This window comes from Hakea prostrata, chromosome 2, assembly GCF_041222555.1.
Source record: "Hakea prostrata isolate BN-2017 chromosome 2, UWA_Hpros_2, whole genome shotgun sequence".
NCBI classification, from domain to species: Eukaryota; Viridiplantae; Streptophyta; class Magnoliopsida; order Proteales; family Proteaceae; genus Hakea; species Hakea prostrata.
Genome location: NC_142601.1, coordinates 22,569,191 through 22,595,926, shown reverse-complemented (window position 1 = coordinate 22,595,926; position 26,736 = coordinate 22,569,191). Strand labels below are relative to the sequence as shown.

At 40.6% G+C, this 26,736-nt stretch overlaps 1 protein-coding gene across 1 annotated transcript; it reads left to right on the top strand.

Annotated features, from left to right (window-relative positions):
* The first annotated feature begins 1,206 nt into the window (after positions 1 to 1,206).
* On the top strand, positions 1,207 to 25,419 carry LOC149024073 (Transducin/WD40 repeat-like superfamily protein). Its single transcript, XM_089144439.1, has 10 exons — positions 1,207 to 1,503; positions 1,588 to 1,660; positions 2,859 to 2,945; positions 3,126 to 3,191; positions 3,277 to 3,366; positions 3,649 to 3,781; positions 6,981 to 7,099; positions 8,527 to 8,594; positions 22,148 to 22,196; positions 23,908 to 25,419. The coding sequence occupies exons 3-10, from the start codon at positions 2,889 to 2,891 to the stop codon at positions 24,925 to 24,927; spliced, it is 1,602 nt and encodes a 533-aa protein (XP_089000565.1). The 5' UTR covers positions 1,207 to 1,503; positions 1,588 to 1,660; positions 2,859 to 2,888; the 3' UTR covers positions 24,928 to 25,419.
* Positions 25,420 to 26,736: the final 1,317 nt, after the last annotated feature.

Sequence of the window (26,736 nt, the reverse complement as noted above, 5' to 3'; positions counted from 1 at the left end):
TTTCATGAATAATTTTAACTCTTTGCTGCTGGAGAAAAACCAAAGGAAAAATAGAAAGAGAGAGAGAGAGAGAGAGAGAGAGAGAGAGAGAGAGAGAGAGAGAGAGAGAGAGAGAGAGAGAGAGAGAGAGAGAGAGAAACTTGGGGGAAAGACAAATTGGAAATTTAGAAACTTGGGGGAAAGACAAATTGGAAATTTGGAATGAAGTTTGACCATTGTCTTAGAAGCTAGAAATTAATTGAGAATTGAGATAAATTCCCTTCGAGCTTACATATAATAACCATAATTTTCATCGAATAACAAATTAAAAAACCCTAGAAATTTGGATTTCTCTATTTCTCTAAAATCTAAATGAGTATAAATGTTAAATACATATTGAATATAAGTTTTGGATTATTTGTTGACATCTTTACTATTTTATTTTCTAGAACTGAGTCTGGAATTTAAGTATTTAATTACTTTAATATGTATTTTAATTACTATCTGTCTTACATTTGATATTTACGACCAAAGATATGGCCAATTAAAGCTAGGGCAAGGCCAATTAGGGCCAGGGCCAATCAAGGCCAGGGATAGGGCCAATCAGGGTCAGGGCCAATTAGGGCCAGGGGCAGGGCCAATCAGGGCCAACCCATCCCGACCCGGCCCAATTAGGGCCAATTAGGGCGGGAATGGGCTTGGCTTGGCCCTGTAGGGCTTAGGGCCAGGGACAATAATCATTGGCCCTGAATTAAGGCCAGGGCGGGAATGTGCTCAAATTATACCATTTAGGATTGGGCTTGGGATTGCAAAAGCCCGGCCCAGCCCGGGCCAATTGCAGCCGTTGTACTGTATGTATTTACTACTGGAGTTGAAAACTGAATGGTCGTAAAGAGTTTGGAGCATAGTTGTCTAGGTGACTCCTTGGCGTCCGGGCGCTCGTGGAGCCCCAATGGCGATTGTCGCCTCACTTACAACCCATAAGGCGGTCGCCTCAGGCGCCTCGGACACCTTGGACCCCTAGGCGACTGCCTTTGTGCATTTAAAAAATAACAATATTTATGATTCCAAATCTAAGGTAGAAAATAAATTGAAAATTAAATTTGGATTGAGAATCTATTAATAGTTGAATATTTATATAGGGGTTAATGGGATCATTGTTACATTAGAGAAAAAAAAAAAAAAAAAAAGCGCAAAATTTGGAGAATTAAAGAGCTGTTGATTCGAAAACTTACCACCGTAAAGCACTAAAGCCCTAAAGCTCTTGGCCTCTACTACTCTCCTGCTCTCGATTGACGACGACGACGACAGCGACAACGACGACGACGACGAACAACGACGGCGACGAACAACGACGGCGACGATTTGTTGCAGAACTTGCTGCGATCATTTCCTTTGATCTCCGGCGACTTCTTCTGCTGTTTTCTTTTTTTTTTTATTTCTAAAAAGTCTGGTACAAAGTTGCAGCGGCAGCAGCATCTCAGGCGCGGGAGCAGCACTCCAGCAGCAGCATCTCAGGCGAAGGTTCCGCTGTTGTTTCTTACTTTCTTCTTATTTCTTCTGCTTTTTTTTTTCCCCCTAAAAAGTCTTGTACAAATGCTTTTGCAGTTGCGACCCTCAAATCTGAAGTTGCAGCGGCAGCGGCTCCGGCAATTCTTGCATCGCAGCGTCTCAGGCAAAGGTTGGCAACTTCAACTTGGCGATGTTGTTTTTCTTCTTTCTTCTGCTTTTCTTTTTCTTCTCTGTTAGCAGATTTTGTTAACACTAATAGCAGTAAACTCCGATGATTTTGTTCACCATCTTCTTAGGGGACGGTATGTGGCCGGCATTCTCTTTTTTTCTATGTTTTAACCATGTTATAACCTATAACTTATTAAGTATAACAGACTAACTTATAGTCTACTGATTATAAAAGATATGATACATTTATAATGAATTACACTGTATACACTAAAAATTTCACTTAAAATGCCTCGATGGCCTCAAAAGCGCCTCGGAGGGCGCTTGTCGGCTCATCGAGACTCAATTAGCCCAAATAGCCTTGCATCGCCTTGTTGCCGTGACAACTATGATTTGGAGGAACTTGTTGTGGCATAAGGGCAAGAATAGTATGCTGCATTCTACTTTCAAATTAGTAAGTGTATGTTATTATAATCTTTCATGTATATATTTTTTTTAATGTATATGCTTCTCTATACCCTATACTTTTCTCATTATTTGTCATTTTCTCGTTTAGGTCATTGCTAGAAAATTAGCGCAATTGTATCAGTTTGCATTGATTTGGCTCTTATGTTGATTCTTTTCTCTTGATATGGCTTAGGGTATAGATTTTCTATTTTTATTTTTAATGTAGCATATAAATATAAGCATATAGTTGTTATGCTAGGTGGGTGAGCTTGGTGTGTCCACAAAGCAGGGTTAAGCACTGGTAAATGTGGCCCTTCTAGACTTTGCAGTAATGGGAGCCTTGTGCAATGGGGTGCTCTTATCCTATCATTGTTATACTAGGTATAAGAACCAACGTACTAGGATGCCTTGGAGGTAATGCTTTTGCCTAAGCGCTTAGGCGGCAATTCAACACCTTGCCAGGTGTCTGTTTCTACTGTTCTGGCTTCCATTTATCTAAAGGGAATAATTATGATAAAAATGATTAAAATTTATCAGCGTTGAATCTAATTTTTCATAGTTGTCTAACAAATGGGCATTAAACATGGGTGAAGCTGACCTTTGTGGAAATTTAATGATTCACTTGAGTCATCTTTTGCAATGTTGTTAACCTCTTGGTTCTCAAAATAATAATTTGTAAAAATTATTGAGCTCGCTAAGTGATTAGATGCTTTCTTCTTGTATTAATGTTTTTGTATCTTAATATGCTGCAGTATCTGTATTTTGAATCGTCAGCCAGCCAAATGGGGGTGGAACAAGGACCTCTTACTTCTGAAGAACTAATGCCTCTGGTTGATAAGGTGATTATCAAGTTCATGTCCTATGCTGTTGCAGTGTACTGTGATTGCATCCATATCTTTTCTCGTTCATTAGAAAGCATGAAAAATCTAATAGTTGGTCCCACATACCCAATCTCTTTCTTGACAGCTTACTTCCCCTTTGGACACACCAAAAGTTTGATATTAATTCTTTGTTTGCAGGATATTTCTGCCGACTTGGATTTGAAAGTAAAGAAGTATCTTCGTGGCGAGGGTGCTAATTTGGAGGTATTTGAATGATAAGGAAGAATTTCACCCTTATACAGTACCATATAATGCATGCTGATTTTTAGAGTCTGTAAATACTTTTCAGGTTTTGCAAGATAAAAAACTGAAAGGTCAACTTGCTGTTAGAGAAGAATTGTATGGAAAATCTGCAAAAGCTGCTGCCAAGGCAGAAAAGGTTTGGTTCTATATACTCATCTGATTTCCCATTTATATTTAAGATGCAAATGGTGTATGTTCTTTTCCTGAGTTTGTTTGCAATCCTCAATTTTCTCCCAGACAGCTGCCAGTGAGAATTGCTGTTCAGATAGAAGCAAATTGAGATGTTTCTGCATCTCATTCCTGAGCAGAATTTCTTGTTTTCAAGAGAGAGTTTTCGTGATTTTAAATCTGTAGTCCCTGTAGTTATCTTTTTGTTTATCTTTTTTTATGAGTTAACAAGTTGTGAACATGCTTGTAGTGGCTTATGCCAAGTGAGGAAGGCTACTTGGAACCTGAAGGTCTAGAGAAGACATGGAGAATCAAACAAGAAGCAATTGTTCGTGAAGTGGATCTTTTGAGCGCAAGGAAGGCATTTGATATGGTTTTACCAGGTTGATTTATATTTTAATTCTCTATTGTATCACTTGTAGCTTTATGCCTGGTCCTTGATTAACCTACCGTTGCATGACTTGTTTGTCAAATTTATTCATCAGATAAATAATGCAAGACCAGACCTGTACTAGTATAGAGAAGGTTATCTCACAGCAGGATCTCGAGAACATTGTCTAAATCCTCAAAGTCAACCTTCTCCGATGAATGTCGAATGCTAAGATGCAATTGACCCACCATGCTAGGGGCAGGTCTTGGTGGAATGGTCGGTGGACCACAGTTGTAGCCTGAGGTCAAGGCATTGAAATAGCCTCTCGGCAAAAATTATTGGGTTAAGGCTGCATAGGAAAATTGCTCTCCTGGACTTTGTTGGCATGGAAGCCTTTGCTATTAGGTTTGCCTTTTGTTTTACAAGATGAGAAAGAACTGTAGGGGATTTTTGTAAGTAATTAGGGAGTTTCATATTTGAAAGAAAAATTTTCAGGATTCAACCAAACCAAAAATGAACATTATATCAATTCAGAAAGCCAGATCTTACCCAAATTCTAGCTGATTCTTCCTTTTGGATAGTTTCACTAAGCCCACAAGTATGGTTCTAGTTGATGGTTAGACTAGAATAGTTAGGGCTGTGTTTAGATGTCAAGAGAGAAGGAATGAAAAGAAAAGAAAATAGTGTGCAAATGTTGTGTGATATTCTTGGATCTTCTCTTTTCCTGTCACTTGGAACCGTATGGCAGGAAAACTACTAAAATTTTAAAACCCCTGGGAATTGAGTAATTTTCTATTTCATAAAAAAAGTCTCATTCCCCAAGGTTGTGAAAACCAGGTATATGGGAATTTACTAGTTTGTATAATTATGTTTTGATATCATTTACTCTCGTTATGAGTCTTCTGGCGAGCACAGCGATAACAGCTCAAAGAGTCGCCTATCTCCCATGGAGTCTTCTAGTAAGCAAGAGTGCTTAGATTTGGTTTCTTTGTAGCATATATAGAAGAAACAAATAAGGGATGGAGTAGTGATAGCTTGCAAGAGGAGTGAGAAAAAGCAATGGGTGAAAAGGGCAGGTGATTGGATTTGGGAAAAAAGAAAAGCAATACGTGGAAGGGGATGGATTCGGCTGAACTTGGTGCAGGGAAGGAGGGGAAGTAACAGTGGGCGAGGTAGCAGATTACAGCAGGGTTGTGGTGGTGTCGCAATCAAAGGAGGTGCTCCTGTTGCAGCAGAGAAAGATGCGGAAAAGAGAATCAGGAAGGAATGAAAAATAAAAAAAGATACTGTTAGTTAAATAAAGAAACAAAATTAGGAAGACAGGAAAGGGACGGAACCGGTTAACAGGTGAAAACTAACGGTATTTTAGTCATTTTAAAATAGGAGGGGAGAAGAAGAGGTCAGAGTTCACTCTTTTGGGGGAATCAGATGTGTGTAACTGCTGATAGAGGGGTTTGAGTAAATATTGAGTAAGTGTTAAGACACTAGAGTTGAGGATGTAAGGGTAGGGGAGTCTTAGGGTATCGACAGCCATGTTGGGGGGTGGCAAGAACAGGTGCCAGTGTCCTATTGGGGAGAAGCCACTCAGATGTAGCCAGGATTGGCAACCATAGGGCACCTCAGATTTTAAGCTCCCAAAATGGAGGGCCCCTATTGGTGTACCCAAGGAGTGGCCGAACCCTACGAGGGGTATTTTGGTCATTTCCCCACTCTTTGGGCTCCAAAGTGCTCCAGAAGAATCCAAAATAATTTTAGGAGCAAGTATCTACTTTTCTTTTTGATTTTGGTCAGTTGGTTAGGGTCCTTGTCTGAGTAGGAGTTTTAGTTGGAATCTAATTTCAAGTAGGATTCCTTGTTAAAGTTGATCTCTTATTTTTCAAGTTGTATTTGTTAAGGAACTCTTAGTTAAGAGTCCTTTCCTAGTTTAGAAACTCAAGTCTAGTTGTACTATGGAGTTTTAATCAAAATTGGATTCCCTAAGTTGAGTCCAAGTAGGTATCCAAGTTTGAGTCCAAGCTGGTTTTCTTTAGAGAGTCCTAATTATTTTCCTTCAATGTAATAAGGCTGTAAATAGCCCCTCATACCTTATAAACAATTCAGATTTGATTAATTGAATAAAATTACTGATTTGAAGGAAGACTGGATTCATGGGTTCCTAAGAGGAATCCCACGGCTGAGTGTGAGTTCAATTTTCTGCAGTTTGTTCATCATTCTCCCTACCTTCAGGCCTGCTGTAGCATCCTTTCTTCAAGTTTTTTGCTGTTCAAGTCTCCTACAGCTATTGCTAGTGCAACTCTACCCCTGCCTTTACCCTTCTTCCTTCCTCCCTCATCCCCCAAAACCCTAAATCCATAACCCTAATGCCCAAATCACCCTCTTTTCTATTTTCTGGATTTTATTTCTAGGATTTCGGACTTTTTCTAAGGCCTAAAATTCAAGGTCAGATCTACGGCAAACTAAATGTTAGATCTGTTCCAAACTTAAGGTGCATGATTCCCTAACCCTAGTGACCTGCCCTCCTAATTTCAGCCCAATTGGACCAACCCTAACCCTAACTGAGAGTCCTAAACCAATTCAGAAACCTAGTTTCTGAACCCTAGCCTTAAGGAATTAATTCTGAAATTACCAAACAATAAAACAAAATTGATTCTCTCAGTTTCCAGCCCTAAATCAGCCTGGTCAAACCCTAGTTTCATACCCCTCAACTGTAGAGGACCCTCTGTTTATCTTATCCAACAAACCTAGCCCTAGGATTGAAACTGAAATTAAAATACTCAAAACAGTTTCTATTTTCAGCCTAGAACCAGTACAAAACCCATTTGCTGAACCTACTAACCCTCTCCATCATCCCTAAATCAACCTAGACCCCTCCGTCGGAAGTGTAAGCTGAAACCCCCTTGGGGTTACATCACACTTCCATGTTGGCCTGTTTGGGCAGTGGTCAGTTAGGATGTGTGGGATTGTTGGGGCTATATTAGAGGGACATGAGGGAATGGAAAGGCGGGATTGAATCAGTGTCTTTTGGAGCAAAGCTTTGCTTGCTGAGAGGGGAAGACCTTGGGTTGGGGGCAACTGGTTGGGGGGGGGTGTTTAATCTAGTAATAATTAGTATTTCCTGCGACCTTCAAAAAGTAGCATACTTCTTTTTGAGTCATAATTGGGTTCATCAGTCTTGCAAGTATCTCACATCCATTCTTTTGTTATATGTGCAGAGCTAGGTCCATACACACTGGACTATACCTCAAGTGGTCGTTACATGGCAGTTGCTGGACGGAAGGGCCACCTGGCAATCATAGACATGAAAAATATGAACCTGATTAAAGAGTTTCAGGTTTGATTTTTTCTTAGATAAAGGAGGTGCTCCTTCATGGTGTTTTTCTTAAAATGTAAAGATTATTACCAATTATGGTTGAAAAAGATGTAATACTTCATAATTTAACAGTCTGTCGACTTGTTGTAGGTTCATGCATTTAAGTAGTCCAGCTATTTTTTTTTTTGGTAAACAAGTAGTCCAGCTATTGCACATATACAATTTGCTTTCCGAAACTTAAATAATAGTCAAGGGTCCATGTATCCTCCCCAACCGACCCCATTTAGTTGGGACAAGGCTTGTTTTTGTTGTTGTTGCTGGTGCATGTATTGTCCCCACTCTTTTCAAATGCTCCTAATAAACCAGCTTTCTGTAATTTGCATTCTGTTGCCTAATAGATCAGTGCTTTGGTCTGGGCTTAACCTGAGTCCTAAATGCTTGATAACTGAGTGCGGTACCTGATTAGTTTTAGGGCAGTTGACTTTGTCATGATCACTATAATAATGTGTTGTTATAGGGTCCTTACCAATGTCTTAATGCTGCCTCATATCACTTCTCTTAGAAATTTGACGTTTGAAGATCCTAAAAAGGTAGCAGCCTGCCAACTGAGCTTTTTCTTTACAGGAATTTCTATTCTACCAAAATTTGTTAGATTCTCTGGGTAATTTTTTGCAAGCATTTCATTTTTAGTGAAAGATAGAATTCCTCAATAATTATGATTACTATGCTGAAAAATTATGAATTAGAATCATGAGTTTTATGTTGAAGTTGATACAATAACAATTATGCCGGACTTGAATGATTTCTTTCTGGGTATATATTTAGCAGTATGATGTTTTATGCGGGAACTTCGTTTTATTCATTCTGTGTTGGACTTCCTTAACTGTTACACCTATCTTCATGATTCATGAATGTGCTCTCATTTCTGGTGGAGGCTAGGTTTGGAGCTATTATGATACCCATAAAACCAAAGTTTTCTCCTTCCTGGTGCAGAAATCGGGATGAGGGAGAGGTTTTGTGTGTGTGTGTACAAATTAAATGCAAATTAAAAGGAAAAGAAGATATCACCAAGTAGTTTATTGAGTTATGATTAGAAGGAAAAGAAGACATCCCTCAAGTAGTTTATTGAGTTGTGTTCGTTATTACTAGGCTAAGAAAGTAGTGGAATGCTTGTTCCTTTCATGTTAGCAGAGAGGAACGAAGTTCAACCACTGATGTTTTCAGTGGAGTCCCAGTGTTGGAATGCCACTGACTGTATCAGTGGGTATGGATGTAGCCGTTCTGTGGTCAATGTAATATAACACATCTTGCTTCCAACCACCTTTTATTAGTATTTTCAGTTTCATTGTTCGGTTCCATTCACAATGTTGTTCTTTAGATGTCTTCCATTAACCCTCCTTATGAGTTGATAATTGAACTTTAACTTTCTTATGCATTGGGTCTTTCAGGTTAGAGAAACAGTTCGTGATGTTGTTTTCTTGCACAATGAGCTATTCTTTGCTGCTGCCCAGAAAAAGTAAGGTTCTTCTCTGATAATTATAGAAGAGCTTCCTAGATCAGAAAGATCATTGTTTGCTTGTAAATTATTACTTCTATGACCTAATTAAAAAATTTTAGCAGCAAAATATTATCAGTGGGTGCTATCCACATGAGTAGACATAGTCCCACTCAAGCTATGGTAGATGTATAAATAATAGGGAACTAGATATCCATTTAGCTGTATTACTTGCTTGGCAATTCGTTGGCTTTTGACCTAAACCAAAATTTTGGACAATATCCAGTTGTGACCTATACTAAAAATTAGGGACAAATTACCTAGGAACTAATACCCTCTTGGTGGTTGGCTGTAATTCTTGCAGATCAGTTTGAATTTATCAGTGTTGAGATCATTAGTTTTTGTTCGCTTTGATGTGTCTTCTGATGACAACAAAATGAGCCAATAATACCAGTCTTGACAGTTGTTACTTAAAATCAACAGAAAGCTAAGGATACCTGCGAGAACAAGAAGAAAGGAGAAGATGTCCTCCGTTGCCTGAGAAGATGACCTCTGTAACCTCCACTCTCCCCTCCTCCACGCCCTCCTCCTCCTCTCCTCCTCCTCTCCTCCTCCATCCATTAACCATCCCACCACCCCAGTAGCCTGGAACTCCCTCTTCTCCTCCTCCTCTCCCAACTCCACCCCCAACACTACTTCAATTGACTGCAACCTTTCTTACATTTCTCCCTCCTCTGTTAACTCCACCATTCCCCTGGTTTGCTGCCCTTCCACTGCTACCAAAGCTGGAATCCTCCGCTGGAATTTGGCCATCCTTGGTCAATTTCTTGGTCCTTGACCCCCGGTATTGTTAAAGCTTCCCTTTCCAAGCAGTGGAACTCCCTCAGCTCCATGGAAACCTTTGTGATCGATTCTGGCATCTTCTTGTTTAATTTCTCTTCTGCTGAATGCTAGAACAAGGCTCTTGAAGGGTTCTCCTTGGTTTGTATGGAAGTCCCCTATCTTCATCAAATCCTGGGAACCCTCTATGCTTCTCCGTAGGGTTGACTTCAGCTCCATTCCCCTATGGATTAATCTCCCTGGCCTCCCCCTTGAATTTTGGAATCAAGAATGTTAGTCGCATTGGCTTTGTGGTTGGTCATCCTCTTTGAAGATACTTGAAGACCTGCAAGCTTGAACATTTATCCTATGCCTGTATTTGTATCGAAGTTTTGGCATCCAAAACCCTTCCCCCTTGGATTTCCGTTGAAGATGACCTTGGCCTACACTACAGCCAAGTTTAGTTTACGACTGGATACCTTCAAGGTGCTCTGAATGCTCGAGTCTTTCAGTCATGAATCTAATGTTTGCTCCTTGTGGCTGAGCAACCCAGCCACGGCTGAAGGTGTCCTATCAATGGTTCTTGTTCTCCCTTCACCTGACATCCATCAAGAGGCTCAGGCAATACCCTTTGAAGCGATTATTTAATCTCAGCAGCTGGATTTTATGCCTCCATAGAGCTCGTCGATCCCATGTTCTTTGATCGATAGGCTCGATCAAATCACAACTGTTGCTGCGGTTACCCCTTCGTCTCCGGCAAACACCACTGCCGCAAATGTTGCAGCGGTTGCCCCATTGCTTCCGGCAAGTACCATTGCCACAGACCTATAAGAGAAATCGGAAGAAAAAAAAGGATCGTACCTCTGCTACTGCTGCCTGTCAGTCTCTGAAGCTCTCTGCTACTCCTACACTTTCTGGTGCCCTCTCGAGGCCTGCCTTTGCTGCTGCTCTTGACATGGACAATTCAATCTCTGTCACCAACAATCGATGAGCTGAAGCCACTTTATCGCCGCGAATCTTGGTGAATCAGAGTTCTACACAAGTACCGATTCCTTCTCTTGCAAGAAACCAAGAACCCACGATCTCTACACCACAGTTTTCTCCCCCTGCAAACCTACCTTCTTCATCTCCCTCAATACCTCAACCGAAACTTTAACATGCATCATTTTATCCTTGTAATCCCTCTTTTACCCCTAGAAGCCTTCTCCCTCCTAACCTTATGTCCATAAAACCCATATTAACCTTAAGCCCGTAGAACCCACCACTAAGCTCATTCATAATCCCTCACATTCCTTCTCTAACCCTTTAAACAAGGCTAACTCAATTAGCCCAGCCCATGACCCAACCCTCCTAAACCGCAACCCATCCGGTCCAACCCAAGTTGAAAATCATTACCTTGTTGGTCCATTTAACCCAACCCATCCAAACTGTAATCACTTTAACCCACTCTTACCCGCTAGACCAAGCCCAAACTCTTCTAACCCATCTACCCATTTAACCACCAAAACCCTTGCCCTTGGCCCAACCATCTTAAACCTAACTAATGCTAGCCCTTTCACCCTTCCGAGCCCAACTCTCCCTCACCCACCGAATCCTTATCTCTATGCCCATCTTCCCTAACAATTCCCACCACTTTAGCCAATAAGCCCTTGAGCTACCCTCCTCCCCTTGTCTCCCCTGCCCACGCCCCCACTCTTCCCCTCCTCATATCCCCAAACTCTATGAACTCCCCAACTTTCGACCTCTGCCCGTTTACCCCTCATCTTGAACCTTCCTCCCCTTGCATTGGGCCAATATTGACCCAAATATTTTTTGAGACCCCCTCGCCTTTGAGTTCCTCATTGTGTGAGACTCCCCCCCTTGGATGCAAATCTTGTTCCTAATCTCAATTCGCATTCTAATTCCCCCACCCCTAGTTGCTCCCTTGCTACCCCCCCCATCAGCCCCACTGATGCTCTCCCTAACAATATTTTGAATGTCTGACACATTTATTTGGAATGTTAGGGGCCTCAATTCCCTTGCCAAACAAGCTGAAGTTAAGCTTATTCTCCGGGACTCGAAAGCATCTTTTTGTGCCCTTCTTGAAACCCACGTTCACAATGATAATGTCCGTCAGGTTGCCCTCTCCATAGCCCTTTTATGGTCTTTTCTCTATAATTCTTCTCTTCTAAAGGTCGTATTTGGATTCTTTGGGATTCGGCTATCTTCCACCCTACCCTCCTTTTTTTGTCCTCTCAGCTCATACACTTCTAGTTGTGTTCTCCCTCGGCTCCCTCCTCCTTTTCCATTGTCTATAAATTTAATCGATCCTCGGACCGTGTTCTTTGGGATGATCTCCAATCCATCTCCCCCTCCATGCTTGGGAAACCCTGGGGTATTGGAGGTGATTTTAACATTGTCCGTTATGCTCATGAGAGGGTGGGGGTTGCATGCCGAATCCTGTGGCTATTGAAGCCTTCAACTCTTGGATTGAGGATGCAGGACTCTTTGATCTTCGTTGGTTTGGGCACCATCTCACCTGGCAAAACCGAAGAAGTGGAGAGGCCTGTATTGCTTCCAAATTAGATTGTTTCCTTGCTAATGATACCTGGGTCTCTCATTTTCCTACGCCCCACGCCCATTTCTCCCCTCCTCTGGCACTCGACCACTCCCCCTACCATCTCCATCTCCTAGATCTCCCTTCCTTTGGTCCTAAGCCCTTCAAATTATTTGATATGTGGACTTCAAACTCCTCTTTCCTCCCCTTTGTCCAAGCAGCCTGGGCTCAACAGGTCTATTGCCACTCCCTCCCTCTCGTGGCTTTTACTCGCAAGCTCAAAAAACCAAGAATCCCCTCCAGTCCTGGAATTCCTCCACTTTTGGCAATATCTCCTCTCGTACCTCCTCTTGTCAGTTGAACCTCTCTAGGGTCCAAACCCTCCTCCAAAGTGATTCTCTCAATCTCTCTCTCTCTCTCTCTCTCTCCCTCTCTCCCTCTCTCCCTCTCTCTGAATCTCTTTATCCTTGCCTCCAAGGTGGAAAGCATTCTCTGTTAGAAATCGCGTATTAAGTGGCTTGAGCTTGGGGATGCATATACTGCTTGCTTCCATTGATCCCGTAAAGCTCGACTCAATTTCAATTATTTTCTCTGTCTTCTTACTAGTCATGGTTCTTGGATCTATGACCCTCCTAGTATTAAGACATAAGTAATCTCCTTTTTCTCTAGGCTCCTCTCTCCTTCGTCCCTTCCCTCCCTTCCCTCCCTTTCGCCCCTCCACCCTAAATAAGTTTGTTGACCCTTCCTCTCTAGCCTCTCTTCGCTCCATTCCCTCCTCAAAGGAAATCATCTCGGTCATCCGCTCTCATAAGGCCCCTGGCCATGATGGATTTAGTATGGGATTCTTCCTCGCTACTTGGGAGTTCATTGAGATTGATCTTGTTCATGCTACTCAAAGCTTATTTCTCGACCCCTCCCAACTAGCGTCCATCAATCAAACCTTCCTCTGTCTTATTCCCAAATAGACCGGTGCCTCCTCCATCTCTGATTTTCGCTCAATTTGACTTTGTAATTTGCTTTACAAATTCATCTCCAAAATCTTGGCTAATAGAATCAAATTAGTCATGCCCTCTCTAGTAAGTCCTAATCAGTCAGCCTTTATCTTTGGTTGTAGTTTCTCTAACATCTTTTCTCTGTGCGGAAATTGTTAGAGGTTTTGATAAAGCCTCCCACTCCCCGGCCGCCTTCCTAAAGGTTGACCTCCATAAAACTTTTGACTTTATCCGTTGGGACTTTATTATTGAGGTTCTCTACTTTATGGGTTTCTCGCCTTCCTTTGTCCATTGGATTGAAATTTGCATCTCTACTCCTTGGTTCTTTATTATCACCAATGGTTCCCTTGCTGGCTTCTTCCCTTCTCATAAAGGCATCCGTCAAGGGTGTCCTCTCTCTCCCTCTCTCTTCATTTTGGCTTTGGAAGTCTTGTCTTGTCTCCTCAAATCCAAAATTAATCAACTCCTCATCTCTCCCATTCCTAAGTTTAAATCCCTCAAGCTCACCCATCTCGCTTTTGCTGATGATCTCATGATCTTCTCAAGGCTGATCACACTTCTATCTCCTCTATTCTCTCCACTCTCTCTCTCTTTGAATCCTTATTTGACCTCAAAGTCAATTTTGAGAAATCCACAATCTTCCTCTCGGGTATCTCTGACTTTGCTCGCTCCTCCCTCTTGTAGCTCTTTGATTTCAACCTAGGTTCCTTCCTTGTGACCTACCTAGGCCTCTCCCTCATTCCTAGTAAACTCACTCGCCACCATTGTTCCCCAATGCTTGATCATATTCAGAAAAGCTCCAACTTTGGAAAGGTAAGCTCCTCTCTTTTGCTTAGTGGTTCTCATCCGTTTTGTCCTCCAATCTTCCTTTCTTACTAGTGTGGTATCTTCCCTCTCCCCAAATCTATCATCCATACCATGGAATCCCTCTTCTCTGCTTTCCTCTGGAAAGGCCAAGAAACCTCTTGCTTTATCCACCCAATTAGTTGGGCTTCCACCTACCGCCCTAAATTGGAAGGAGGTCTAGGTATCGTTGAATTTGTGACGTTAATTTGGCCTGTCTTCTCAAGCTCATCATGAAAGTTGCCTCTAAGCTTGATTCCATTTGGGTCTCTTGGGTCTACTCCTATCTTCTCAAAGTTGATTCCATCTGGATTGTCCCTCCACTTCCTCTTGGATGTGGAGAAAGCTCCTAACCCTTTGGCCCCTGGCCCTTTCAGCAATCATTGTTCGAATTCCTTGTGGTTCCTCCACTTTGTTCTGGCTTGATCCCTTGGCATCCGATGGGTATCTTGTTCTCCCTTCTTGGCCCTCGGGTTGTTTATGACTCCCACATCCCTAAAGCTACCCCTCTCTTCTCCTTTATCTCTAATGGCTCTTGGTCCCTTGTCCCCATCCTAGTGACACACAAGTCTGGAACTCTCTCCCCACCCCCTCGTTCTCCGCCTTTGACCTCACTATTTGGACTCCCTCCCATACCAAAACCTTCACAACAGCCTTAGCCTGGAACCTCCTTAGGTCCCCCTCCCCTTGTCCCTTGGCCCCTCCTGGTTTGGTTCAAATGCCATATTTCCTGCCACTCTGTCACCCTTTGGAGAGTTTTTAACCTAGCCCTCCTTACCCGATATTTCCTCATCAGTCGCCACATACCTGCTAACCCAATTGCATTCTCTGCTGGAATGACATTGAGTACCTTGACCACCTTTTTTTCTCCCATCCCTTCTCTTGTTCCATTTGGAGCTTAGCTCTTGCTTCTATTTGGCCTAGATTGAGATGTTCCTTTGGTTTTGGTTGAGATTGGAATTGGATCCTAAGAAACGTCTCTGGCTTCTCGATTTGCAACTATGTGGGTAAGCTTGTCTTTGCTGCTACTGTTCACCACTTAGGTTGGGAATACAACATGAGGAGATGGACTTCCAAATCCTGATCCCGAGATTTGATTTGGAAAACCATCTACTTTGATATCTCTTCTAGGCTTGCTAATTTCCCCCATCCCCTAATTATTGACTCTCCGAGGAATAGGTTGATTGTAGTTCTTGGAGTCTAGCTTCGACTTTCCAGTCTTCTTTGTGATTGGTTGTTGCCCCCCCCCTTTCTCTCTCTCCCCCGTTGTCTCTCCTTGTTTCTCATTGGCTCCGTGTTTTTAATATAATTATTTGTTCATTTAAAAAAATAAATAAATATGTAGGCTGTAGGCTTAGTGAAGCATCCAACACCCCTTGGTCCATATCCTTCTATCTTTCCTCCATTCATTTCATAAGTTGTCTCACTAGGATTTTCTGAATTATTTAAATTCATGGCTAATTTTCGGTTCCTAATTTAGCTTTCTGCCGTGTTCCTAGTTCCTGTTTAAACATCTAAATTTATTCATAATTGTTGGAAGAGTTGAAGAAATCCTAACTTGTGTTTCAAGGACACAGTATTAGCTCTTCAAAACTTACCAAATGCAGAACAAACTAAATCTCCCTAGTGTGTGAATCTTACAAGAAAAATATGATCCTAACAGATCTGCTCCTTATAAGGAAAGAACAGAAAAAGAAACTCCTTATAAGGAAAGAACAGAAAGATAAACTAAACTAACTAAAATCTAACCAAATCTCCCAGATCTCCTATAGTTGATTATGCTTTTCAACACTCCCTCAAGTTAGAGCATAAATACTTATCATGCCCAGCTTCCCAGTGATACTACTGAACACCTTGGTACTTTGAGCTTTTTGTAAGCACATCAGCCTGCTGCTTGTCTGAAGTAACAAAAGTGATATGAATCAACCCAACCTCAATCTTCTTTTTGATATAATGTTTGTCAATCTCCACACAGTTGGTGTCATGTTGTATTGGATTGTGAGCTATGCTAATTGCTTACTTACTATCTGAGTTTAACTGTATAGGAACCTCTGAATGACCCAATCTCCTGAAGCAACTCATTCAGCCATGGTACCTCACAAATGCCTTGAGTAATCGCCTTAAACTCGGCCTTGGCATTGGACATGACAACCATAGCTTGTTTCTTTGTCTCCAAGTCACAAGTTACCTCCCACATACACACAATACCCTGAGATAGATCTCCCATCACCTGGATGCTCTGCCCAATCTACATCTGTATATGACTTAATCTTTAAATGTCCATGGGCTGAAATCAAAATTCATTTTCCTGCAGTGGCTTTCAAGTACCTTGAGATACGATACACTGCATCCAAATATGAGGAGTAGGGATCATGCATATACTAGCTAACAAGACTAATTGCAAATGTGATTTCTAGTCTGGAATGAGACAGACATATCAACTTTCCTACCAACTTTTGATACCTCATCTTGTCAACCAATTCTCCTCCTTTTGCCTTCCAAGTGTAGGTTAGGTTCAATAGGAGTTTCAACAAGCTTACATCATGACATCCCAATTTCATTAAGTAGATTCGAGTATGCATTCTTTGAGAGAGAGACACATCACTGGCTGAATATGCCAGCCCTACGAAATATCTGAGCTTCCCCATATCTTTCATCTAAAATTCAATTCCCAAAAAGCTCTTCAAAGCTGAAATTTCATCATCATTGCTTTCTGTGATCACAATATCATCTACATGTACTAAAAGTATAGTAGGGTGGGAATCATCTCTTTTAATAAACAAAGTGTGGTCTGCAGGCTCTGTTTGTAGCCATTAGGGATCATGGCCTTATAGTTACTTCCAAACCACATTCTAGGAGATTGTTTCAAACCATGCAATGCCCTCTTCAACGTGCATACTTTCCCATGAATCTTAACATTGGAATATCCAAGTGGCACATCCATGTACAACTCCTCTTTGAGTTCTCCATGTTGAAGAGCATTCTTAACATCTAACTATTATAGCTCCACCCCTTATTCATTGCATATGAAAGAATAGCCTAAATTGTGTTCATCTTGGCAGCAGGGGCAAGTGTCTCCTAGTAGTCAATCCCATAAGCCTGAGTGAAGCTTTTGAGCACCAATCTTGCTTTGTACTTCTCAACAGTCTCATTTACTATGTGTTTGATTGCGAACACCCATTTGCACCCAATAGTATGCTTTCCTGCAGGCAAAGTCACCCATTCCCATGTTCTATTTTCTACAGAGCTCACATTTCCTCATCCATCGCTTCTTTCCAATTTGAGTGAGATAATGTTTCCTACCAAGTGTTAAGAACAGAAGTAGAGGACAAAGAGGAAATGAAACTTTGAAACTTTGGGGATAGGGACTGATATTAAACATTATTAGAAATAGGGTGTTTAGTGCAAATTCGTGGCTGCTTTCTTACTTCAATTGGTAGGGACAAAGTAGGGTCAAAAGAGGGGTCAGAGATAGGCTCAACTTTAGAGATTGGTTCATTTGGATAAACTTGTACTTCAGGACTAGGAGTTGATGCTTCCAACTAGCTTAGCATAGAAGGGGGTCCTCGATGCTTTCTTTGACAATTCTTTAGAGGTCTCTTTGCCCCCTGCACATCATCCACTAGCTTTTCTTTTCCGGTCACTCCATCTTCCAAAGGAGGATCATCTGCAGGAATCTTAGGAGAAATATCTAAAGAAGGAATCAAGACCTAAACCTCTTCACTAAGACTTTCCCCCTGAAGAGATGTAGGGGAAAAGAAAGGAAGTTGTTCCTAGAACACATCCATAGAGACAAAGAAATAATGAGAACTAGGATGATAACACTTAAACCCCTTCTGTTAGGAGGATAACTCAAGAAAATGCAGAGTATCCCACAAGGATCCAACTTACCATGGACATGGTGGTTTCAGGCAAAGGCAACCCTGCAAAAAACCTTAGATTGTACTATAAAGGCTCCTGTCCCTAAGAGAACCTCAAGGGGGCAGCGCTGGTCTAAGACTCAAAAAAGCATTCGTTTCATTAGATAAGTTGTAGTAAGAACTATATCACCCCAAAACAGAGGAGGCACGTGCATAGTAAATATAAGAGAACGTGCTACCTCAAGTAGATGTCTATTTTTGTGTCGGCAGTCCCATTTTGAGGTTGAGTGTCGACCCAACTAGTTTGATGTGTGAAGCCATGGTTAGCTAGGTAAGAAGGAAATGCACCACCCAAGTACTTAAACCCATTATCCTTATGGAGGATTTTGACTGTGGCCCCAAACTGTGTCATAAACATGTTATGAAAGTTTTAAAAGCATGAGAAAACATCACTTTTTTGGTGTAGTAACTAGACCCATGTGGTTCTAGTGCAACAATCAATAAATGTGACAAATCACTTATGACCAGACAAAGACAGTCTGTGATGGACCTCACACAACAAAGTGAATGATTGAAAAAGGAACAATACCATGATGCTCTGAAATAGGGTAAACATGCCTAGTCTGTTTGGCTAAGGCCTTACAATAAAAATCATTCAAATTATATATTTTAACCAAATCTAAAAATGACTTAAAAATTGGTAAGGGAACGTGGCCAAGATGATGATGCCATTGTAATAAAGTAAAAAGTGCAGGGGATAAGTGGAACTAGAGATGTAGAATAAGCTGATGGAGATCCATCTAACATGTAGAGCCCCCCTTTTTGCCTACCATTGCCAATCTTATGCCCCGTTTTCAGTTCCTGAAACACACAGAGAGAAAGGAAAAAAGGTTATTTCGCAGTTCATGTCACAAGTAAGGCTACTAATAGATAAAAGGTTAGCCGAAAACTTAGGAACATGCAACACATAAAATAGAGTAAGAGAAGGTGAATAGATAGTAGATCCCTTCCTAGAGATAGAGGAAGAGACCCATCAGGTGTTTGAACAAATGGAGTAAAAGGAACAAGAATAAGTATGAAACAAGGATGATGAGCCTGTCATATGGTCAGTTGTCCTAGAATTCATTATCTAGGAGGGATAAGTTGAATTGACACTATGACAACCAAAAATACTTGTGGAGGACTGTGGATTAGCATAGGGAATGATGATAGAAGAAACACTTGGACTGGAAGTTAGTGCTCGAGAAGACACTTCATGTTTGGAGAACAATTGGCAAAGGTGCTAGAGCTCGTCTGAGGAAAGAGGTGCTGGAGTAATCAGGTGTCAGGACTAGCTTGGTTTGCAGATGCTTGATTGATGCCCCTATTTCCATTCTTACCTCCTTCGTGGCAATTTGCTGATCATCAATACAACTTCCAACACTTATCTTTGGTATGGCGCTCTTTTCCATAGTACTCGCACTTCACTAAAGTGCGAGAATCGTTAGAATTAGATTTATTGCTACCTGAACCAGACACTAATTTAGATTTTTCAAAATGTCTGAGTGTGTACCATGGCTGTCCTCCAATGTCTTCAGTGTGAACAATAGCATATGCTTTGCCCCAAAGAGGGCAAGGGTTTCTGTGATAGAATGTGTGCAAGAATCTGATCATACTCAATATTCATCCTTGCCAGAAAATCATACACTTTGAGCTTGTCTTCCCAAATCTTGATAGGCAACAACATTGTAGTATATGATAGAGTGAATCGGCTATAGAAGTGAAGGGTCTGATAATAGCCTCCAAGAGTGTTGTAGTACTGAGACATGGTAAGATCTTTTTGTTGTAATTGATGAATTTTCCTTTTGATTTCAAAACACTGAGCATCAATCCCAACTTTGGAATACGCTGCCTTGGCAACTCTCCAAATCGTGGCAGCATCAGGGAGGAAAGGATAACTCTCTACAATACTTGGTTCAATGGAATTGAGGAGAAATCCCATAACTAAGCATTCATTTGTCTCCCCACTTGTCTTGATCCGTACTAGGGCAGGAAGGCTTAATAGAAGTTCCATGAATATGGCCAGTAAGGCAATGAGCACCAACAACAAGAGAAACAAAATGAGACCAGAGAAGGTAGTAGGTCCCATTAAGCTTAACAGTGATCAACTGGAAAGGAGAAAGATCACAGTCCCGAGAAACAGACAAAATGGGAGGATTCTCATTATCAGATGTACCAGAAGAGGCAGAGGTGACTGGATTAGCCATCGCAGGAACGACAAAGGATCACAAACTAAATAATAAAATTTTTAGGAGTAAAAAAATACTCACTACAGAAAACCTTTTTTATATTTGTGTCACAGGATGGATTTTTCTGGTTGGGTGGGTTCATGGTTTGGAGCAGGTCTGGTTGGTTCAATGGTTCTGGTTTGAGTGAAGGTTGGAAGAAAAACAGAGGTTGTGAACCAGAAACAGGGTTGCGACACCATGCAATGGGAAAAAAAGGAAGTAGAAGGTAGCAGAATGCGACGGCTTCTGGTGGGATGTGATGAAGAAAAAAAGGGACAGAATGAAAGAAAAGCTTGCGATACTTCTGCAGGTTGGTCCTGTTGGGTTTTCTTAGGTCGATTCGAAAAAGGAACAAAAACAGGTTCGATTGAAAGAGAGAATCGATGGGTTGAAGCTTGTGATGGAAAATAGAGGTTGATGCCCAAAAAAGAGGGATGGGTTGAAGCTTGAAATGGAGGAAGAAGAGGGAGAAGGTTTCTTGCGATGGAGAAAAAACAGAAAAAGGGGTTAGATGGTTTCCTATGATGGAGAAAAACAATTTGATCGTTTCCTGCGATGGAGAAAAACAGAAAAAAGGGTTCGATAGGTTCTGCGATGGGCTGCGATTGGATTTTTTGGGGTGCAGACAATGCTAAGGTTCGATTGCAAGTGATGCTTCTTTTCCTTTTCCCATCTTCTTCTTCTTCCTCTCTTTCTTTTTTCTTTTTTCTTTTTTCTTTTTTTTAGGGGTGGGTGGGACAATGTTGATGGTACTCAGTGATGGATTAGAGTTAGATCTGATGCCATGTTGGAGTTGGAGAAATCCTGACTTGTGTCTCAAGGACACAACAGGAGCTCTATTTATATTCAGAAGTTACCAAATAAAGAACAAACTAAATCTTCCTAGTTTGGGAATCTTACAAGAAAAATACAATCCTAGCAAATATATTCCAATGAGGAAAGAACAGAAAAGGAAAGTAGACTAACTGAATATAACCAAATCTCCTGGATCTCCCATAATCGATTCTGCCTTTCAACAATAACCATTACTGCCTGCAACTGAAGTTCCTGAATAAACTGGTTCCAATCACTGCTTTGGACCTTGTTTCTAGAATCCTACCTCAGGCAGGATTAAGCTATAGCTTCAGATCCGTCCCTCAGACGAGCCAGATTTTGGGAAACTATTTTTCTCTATGATGACCTTTGATATGATTTTGGACCATGTATAATATCTATTTTCATTTATTATATTTATCTCTCTAAAGCTGGTTTTAGACCTGTCACTGCAATTCTGGTATGTGAATATGTGATTGAGTTTCAGAATCTAATTAGGCTTCTGGGGAACCATCGACTCAACATACTTTTCCCACCCAAAATGAGAGAATTAATGAGGCTTTTGGTTGATGCGTCATTTTACTCTAATAATCAGAGACCATCCAGCAAGAAAACAAAAACTTGTTTGGGCCTAATCCAACCAAGTAATGGCTGAGCAAATCCGACTTGTTGAACCTGTTATAGAGCTTCGCAACCACATGGTTATCGAGGTGTCAAGGTAAGGCGATAGAGGGCAATGAGGAAAACCTCGCCTTGACCCAAAAAGGGGCAGCGTACACTTTGAGAACCATGATCACAGAAGTTGCCAAAAAAAAATCTCCAATAAGTGTGTTCCACTGATGAGAGCTTTAAGTTTCTATCCTACTTAATCACGTTGAATATGAAGCTCCCATAGGAACTTTCAATAAGGTGTTGCATCATCTAAGTCTCAACAAAAATGAAGTTTTCTGGTGGTTACAGCTTTTTAGGATGCATACTTATAGCCGTGCTTTATGTTGGGGGTGCTGTTGGGTGACCAATTATGCATTGTTTTAACATTTATTTTACAGTGTTAAATTCTTATATTAGGGCCTGACTAGGAGTGTAAAAAAAGCCAGGTATATCTGATTGAACAAACCTAAGTCGCTTGGCTGAATTCAATTGCATAAGACAGGCAGAACAGACCTTTTGGAATGAAACTGGAATGATACCTGACCAATGAGAGAGGACTGAATCCAACTTGACAGATTGCTATGGATCTTTGTTTGGTTTTTGTTGACCAAGCACCTTACTAGTTATGAGTACAATTTTGGTTGATTGATACATACAAAAACTGAAAAAGCTGACTGAAACAAGTGGAAGATATTTTTTACTTTTGCTTCTGTCAGTATCATGAGTTTCCCCATTTAAAATTTGTGCACATCAATCTAAATTGGTTCACTTGTTATTTTTTTGATTTTGTCAGGTACTCATATGTATATAACAGGGATGGTACAGAGCTTCACTGTCTCAAGGTTAGCATTCTCCTGGCAGTATACTGGATTTTCTTTTTTGGACGAATAAGTATATACTGTATTTGTGTGCCCTCCCCGCTTTTCACAAAGTTCATACCATCTCTTGAACAGTGGTAATTTTGGTGATTTTTTAGTAGTCATCTGGCATCTATACTTTGTGATCATGATTTAGTTATTATGAGTTGTGCTGACGTTCATAATTTTGGTGAAGATTAGTAATGTTTAGATTACCTTGATGGTATCAAGGAATCTTCTTGAATTGGAATTTTGCCTTACTATAAGTAGAACAGGCTACCCCGTGGTTTTGTGGGTACCTCTGTGCACTTCTGTTTTTCCCCTAATTGCTTGTTTCCAAGAGGAAAAGGGAGCCTGATTTATGGTTGCCAAGCTTGGTGCTGAGCAAAGGGATTGGGTTTAATTTTTGATCAGGTCAGTGGGCAGCCATAGGGTACAGGGACTTTCTTTCTTCATCAGGTAGACTTAACTGTGGCCATTTCTTTTCTGGGCTATACTAGTCCTCAGTGATACTGTCTATCCAGATTATATTTTCTTGCATGGTATCAGATCAATGTAGATCAACAGAAAGGAGGAAAATCTTCTGTGGTTGCTGTTCTGTTTTGCTTCACTGTACTTTATTTTACGTTCCTGGTGAAATCCTTGTTGGATTAAGGTTAAAAGAAAGCGTTACTGTGGATGCTGTTCCTAATATTTGGTTTTGGTCTTCTTGCGGACTGCTGTTCTTTTTCTGACCATGAGGTTCTCCTGTACTGGTTTTCTTTCTTTTGGTGCTAGATGCTGTTGATGGTTATTTACTGGTGTTCTGGGTTGTGTCAAATAGTTATGGTGATGGTTATAATTTGTGTTGATGATTACTTTATGGGTAAATTATGTTTAGGTGACCAAGTATTTGGCATTGTAACATCACTTTGTTTTAAATAAAGAACAATAATATGGTTAGCACAAGTAGCCTTTTTATCATTAACGGGGACAGAATAAAGGAGAAAAAAGAATAAAGAAGATAGGGGGAATAAAGGAAAATCTGAGAACAATCAGTCTTGAAGAAGGGGAAGGGGGGAGAAAAACACTTATAGAAGAAGAAGAAGAAGAAGAAGAAGAAGAAGGGGGGGGGGGGGGAGCACTACAAAAGTACAAAGCTAAAGCTGTGTTTTTTAAGAGGATAAATTATTTGTTTTTCCCTTGAATCGTATAAAGGGGGAATGTTGCGATGATCTTATTATCCAAATGAATTAATTTGAAGGCAGCATGCATGTTATTGTTTTGAGTCTTTGAGAGCAAGAACTTGAAAATTGTATCCTTCAACAAGACATTAGATATTCATTCCTCCTAAAGTGAAGGAAGATCTAGCTATCCTAAAAGCCATTGGTATAAACCTTTAATTTTAAGTCGGACTTTGTACATCTCTACATTCTGGTGAAGATTTAATTGGTGACTGTTGAGGAAATTTGATCTGCATCAGCACAAAAGAATTTAAGTTGTGGTCTTTCCCCCCTATTACCTCTATGACTTCAATTTGCCACTGATTCGTGCAAGGAAAGGGCATAGGGACTGTTATATAGGGGTGCCTTTCTCTTGGGTTATTAAAATGACTTAAATGGAGCCAGTTTGCACTGAATGCATCCTGCTCGGGTTTATTGTTTCCTCATTATATGGCAGTCATGTTTACCAGAAGCTGATACTACTATTATTTCAGGAACATGGTGCAGTGGAAAGACTTCAATTTCTGAAGAATCACTTCCTGCTAGCATCAATAAACAAATTTGGTCAGCTTCATTACCAGGATGTCACAATGGGTGGAATGGTGGCTAACTATCGGACTGGTCTTGGTCGTTGTAATGTAATGGAGGTGAATCCTTTCAACGCTGTGGTAACTTTGGGTCATTCATCTGGCAAAGTTACCATGTGGAAACCCACTAGTTCTGCTCCTCTTGTTAAGATGCTGTGCCATCATGGTCCCATATCAGCAGTTGCATTTCACCCTGGAGGCCATCTCATGGCTACAGCAGGCATGGAGAAGAAGATAAAGCTCTGGGATTTGAGGAAATTTGAGGTTCTCCGCACATATTCAGGCCATGCCAAGACGTTGGATTTCAGTCAGAAAGGTTTACTTGCTATTGGAAATGGATCACGTGTACAGATATGGAAAGACTCTGGAGCTCAGGACTATGGCCGTTACATGAGTCATTTGATGGCAAAAGGTTATCAGGTAGGAACTGTGTCATTCCGACCCTATGAGGATGTTATGGGTATTGGGCACTCCATGGGCATATCATCCATTCTAGTTCCAGGATCTGGAGAACCAAACTTTGACACCTGGGTTGCAAACCCGTTTGAAACTCCTAAACAGCGGAGGGAAAAGGAGGTACATTCTCTTCTTGACAAGCTTCCACCAGAGACAATCATGCTGGATCCCACCAAGATAGGTACTGTGAGAAGATCAAAGAAAGAAAAACTAACAGAACAAGAAAGAGAGGCAGAAAAGGAAGCAGCCATTGCTACCGTGAAAAGCAAAAGCTTCAAGAAGAAAACAAAAGGGAGGAGCAAGCCAAGTAAACTGGCGACAAAGAAGCAGGTAGAGGTTGTTAAAGCCAAGAGGCCTTTTGTGGAACAACAAATGAGAGAAGAGCAACAGAAACTGAAGAAACAAAGAATGAGTGAGGACGATCAATTGCCCAAGTCTCTGCAGCGGTTTGCTCGCAAGAAGGCAACGTGATTGTTTCTATGTTAAATTGTTGGAGCCCAACAAATCTTCCCAGCCCGGCATCCAAAGTAGGGAAGAGAAAGAGAGATGCCAAAAAATGCTGGGGGGTTTTTCCTTTATTTTCTGGGTAGGTTTCCAGATTTTGTATAATTGATTTGCAAGCTCCAACAGCAATTTTGACTCCATCTCGTTTAAGTTATTTTGCCACTATTTATTTATTGGCATTTCTGATGAAACAGAGCAATTCAACATGCTCATTTCTTTGGTAGTTAGATACCGTTGTTTTATCGTTGGAACTCTTTTGGGTTCATATGAACACATGATAAATGCACGGCAATGTACAATATTAGTAGAATTTTGTCTGAAAAGTTTCCCGAAAAATGATGAAATTTGCCCTGTTTGAATAGTATCGAAATAAAAAAACCACTGAAATCGATATTTACATAAATTGCCTGAAAATCAATGAATTTCCAGCTAACCAGCGAAAGCTTCAAACTTCATAGCTAGGGTTTTGAAAACCACAGATGTCCAATTGTCCATACGTTTTAAATGCTCCACCGACTGAGAGAGAACACTCACAGAACTCATCGGCATAACCTCATTGAAAATCCTAAATCGGCATCCGCATGGACGTTACAAATGAATATGGGAAGCTAAGATATGATGTTTCGAGTTGTGGAGTTAATGTATAATTGAAATCTGCTCTCGAATATGCATCTGCATCCGTTTAGCAGTATTCGAATCTATTCGATTACTAATAGGAAGCGGGTATGGTATTGCTCATTTTCTACCGATTACTATCCGTCTGATTAAATTATCCAATTAAGTTATTTATTTGGATTTATTTTTCTTATTTTTATAATTTTTACTTGAGATATGTGACTATTTTTCTAGATTTTCTATTAAGATAACTATCAAAGTTGTATTCTTAAATTTCAAACCTAATCCTTAGTATTGCCCCTTTTCTACCGATTATTATCCGTTCGATTAAATTATCCAATTAAGTTATTTATTTGGATTTATTTTTCATAATTTTATAATTTTTATTTGAGATATGTGACTATTTTTCTAGATTTTCTATTGAGATAACTACCAAAGTTGTTAAATTCTTAAATTTCAAACCTAATCCTTACATATAAAATGGTAAAGTTGTAGGCAGGTAGTTGAAAACTCGAATTATATCTGTATTCATATTCATTTATAAGAATCTACCTAAGAAAGTAACTATCTAATTATCATCTGAATCCAACTGAATCCGTCCGAAAACTGATAGGATATTATTCGAATCCGTCCAAATATAATAGGATGAGGATATAGTATTATCACTATTTGATCTGAACCCCTAGTTTCGAGGGAAAAATACTCAAGAAAACCATGATTGCAAAGTGGAGATCTCAGCCCCAAGACAAGAGCTGCTTCAGCCTTCAGCTTCTTCTCCGTCTCACTCACAATTTCTTTATCGACATTTTGTAAAACACCCCTTCTCTAATTTTTGATGACGAAACTCCTATCATCGGCAATAAAGAGAATACCATCTATAAAACAATAGATCCTCTATTTTTTCGGTCGAAATCTGGTTCATAATATGCCCTATGCCCTTCCATTTCCTGAGTTTTCCAATGAAATCTGACAGAAACCCTTATGAACAATGGGCGAATTTTCTCCGTATTTCAAGGATTTGCTGGTTGTAGCCAATGAGCGAATCCCCGAATATCTCTAAAACGTTGCACCTTGATGCACAAGCTATGGAACGATGGGAGGATGTTCAAATGAAAACTAAGAAATTCACGAACATGAATGAAAATAAATTAAAGTAACACA

Coding starts and splice junctions, on each gene's coding strand:
- LOC149024073 (XM_089144439.1), top strand. CDS start 2,889: ATGGGGGTGGAACAAGGACCTCTTACTTCTGAAGAACTAATGCCTCTG. Junction 2,946..3,125: donor TAATGCCTCTGGTTGATAAG/GTGATTATCAAG, acceptor CTTTGTTTGCAG/GATATTTCTGCCGACTTGGA. Junction 3,782..6,980: donor ATTTGATATGGTTTTACCAG/GTTGATTTATAT, acceptor TTATATGTGCAG/AGCTAGGTCCATACACACTG.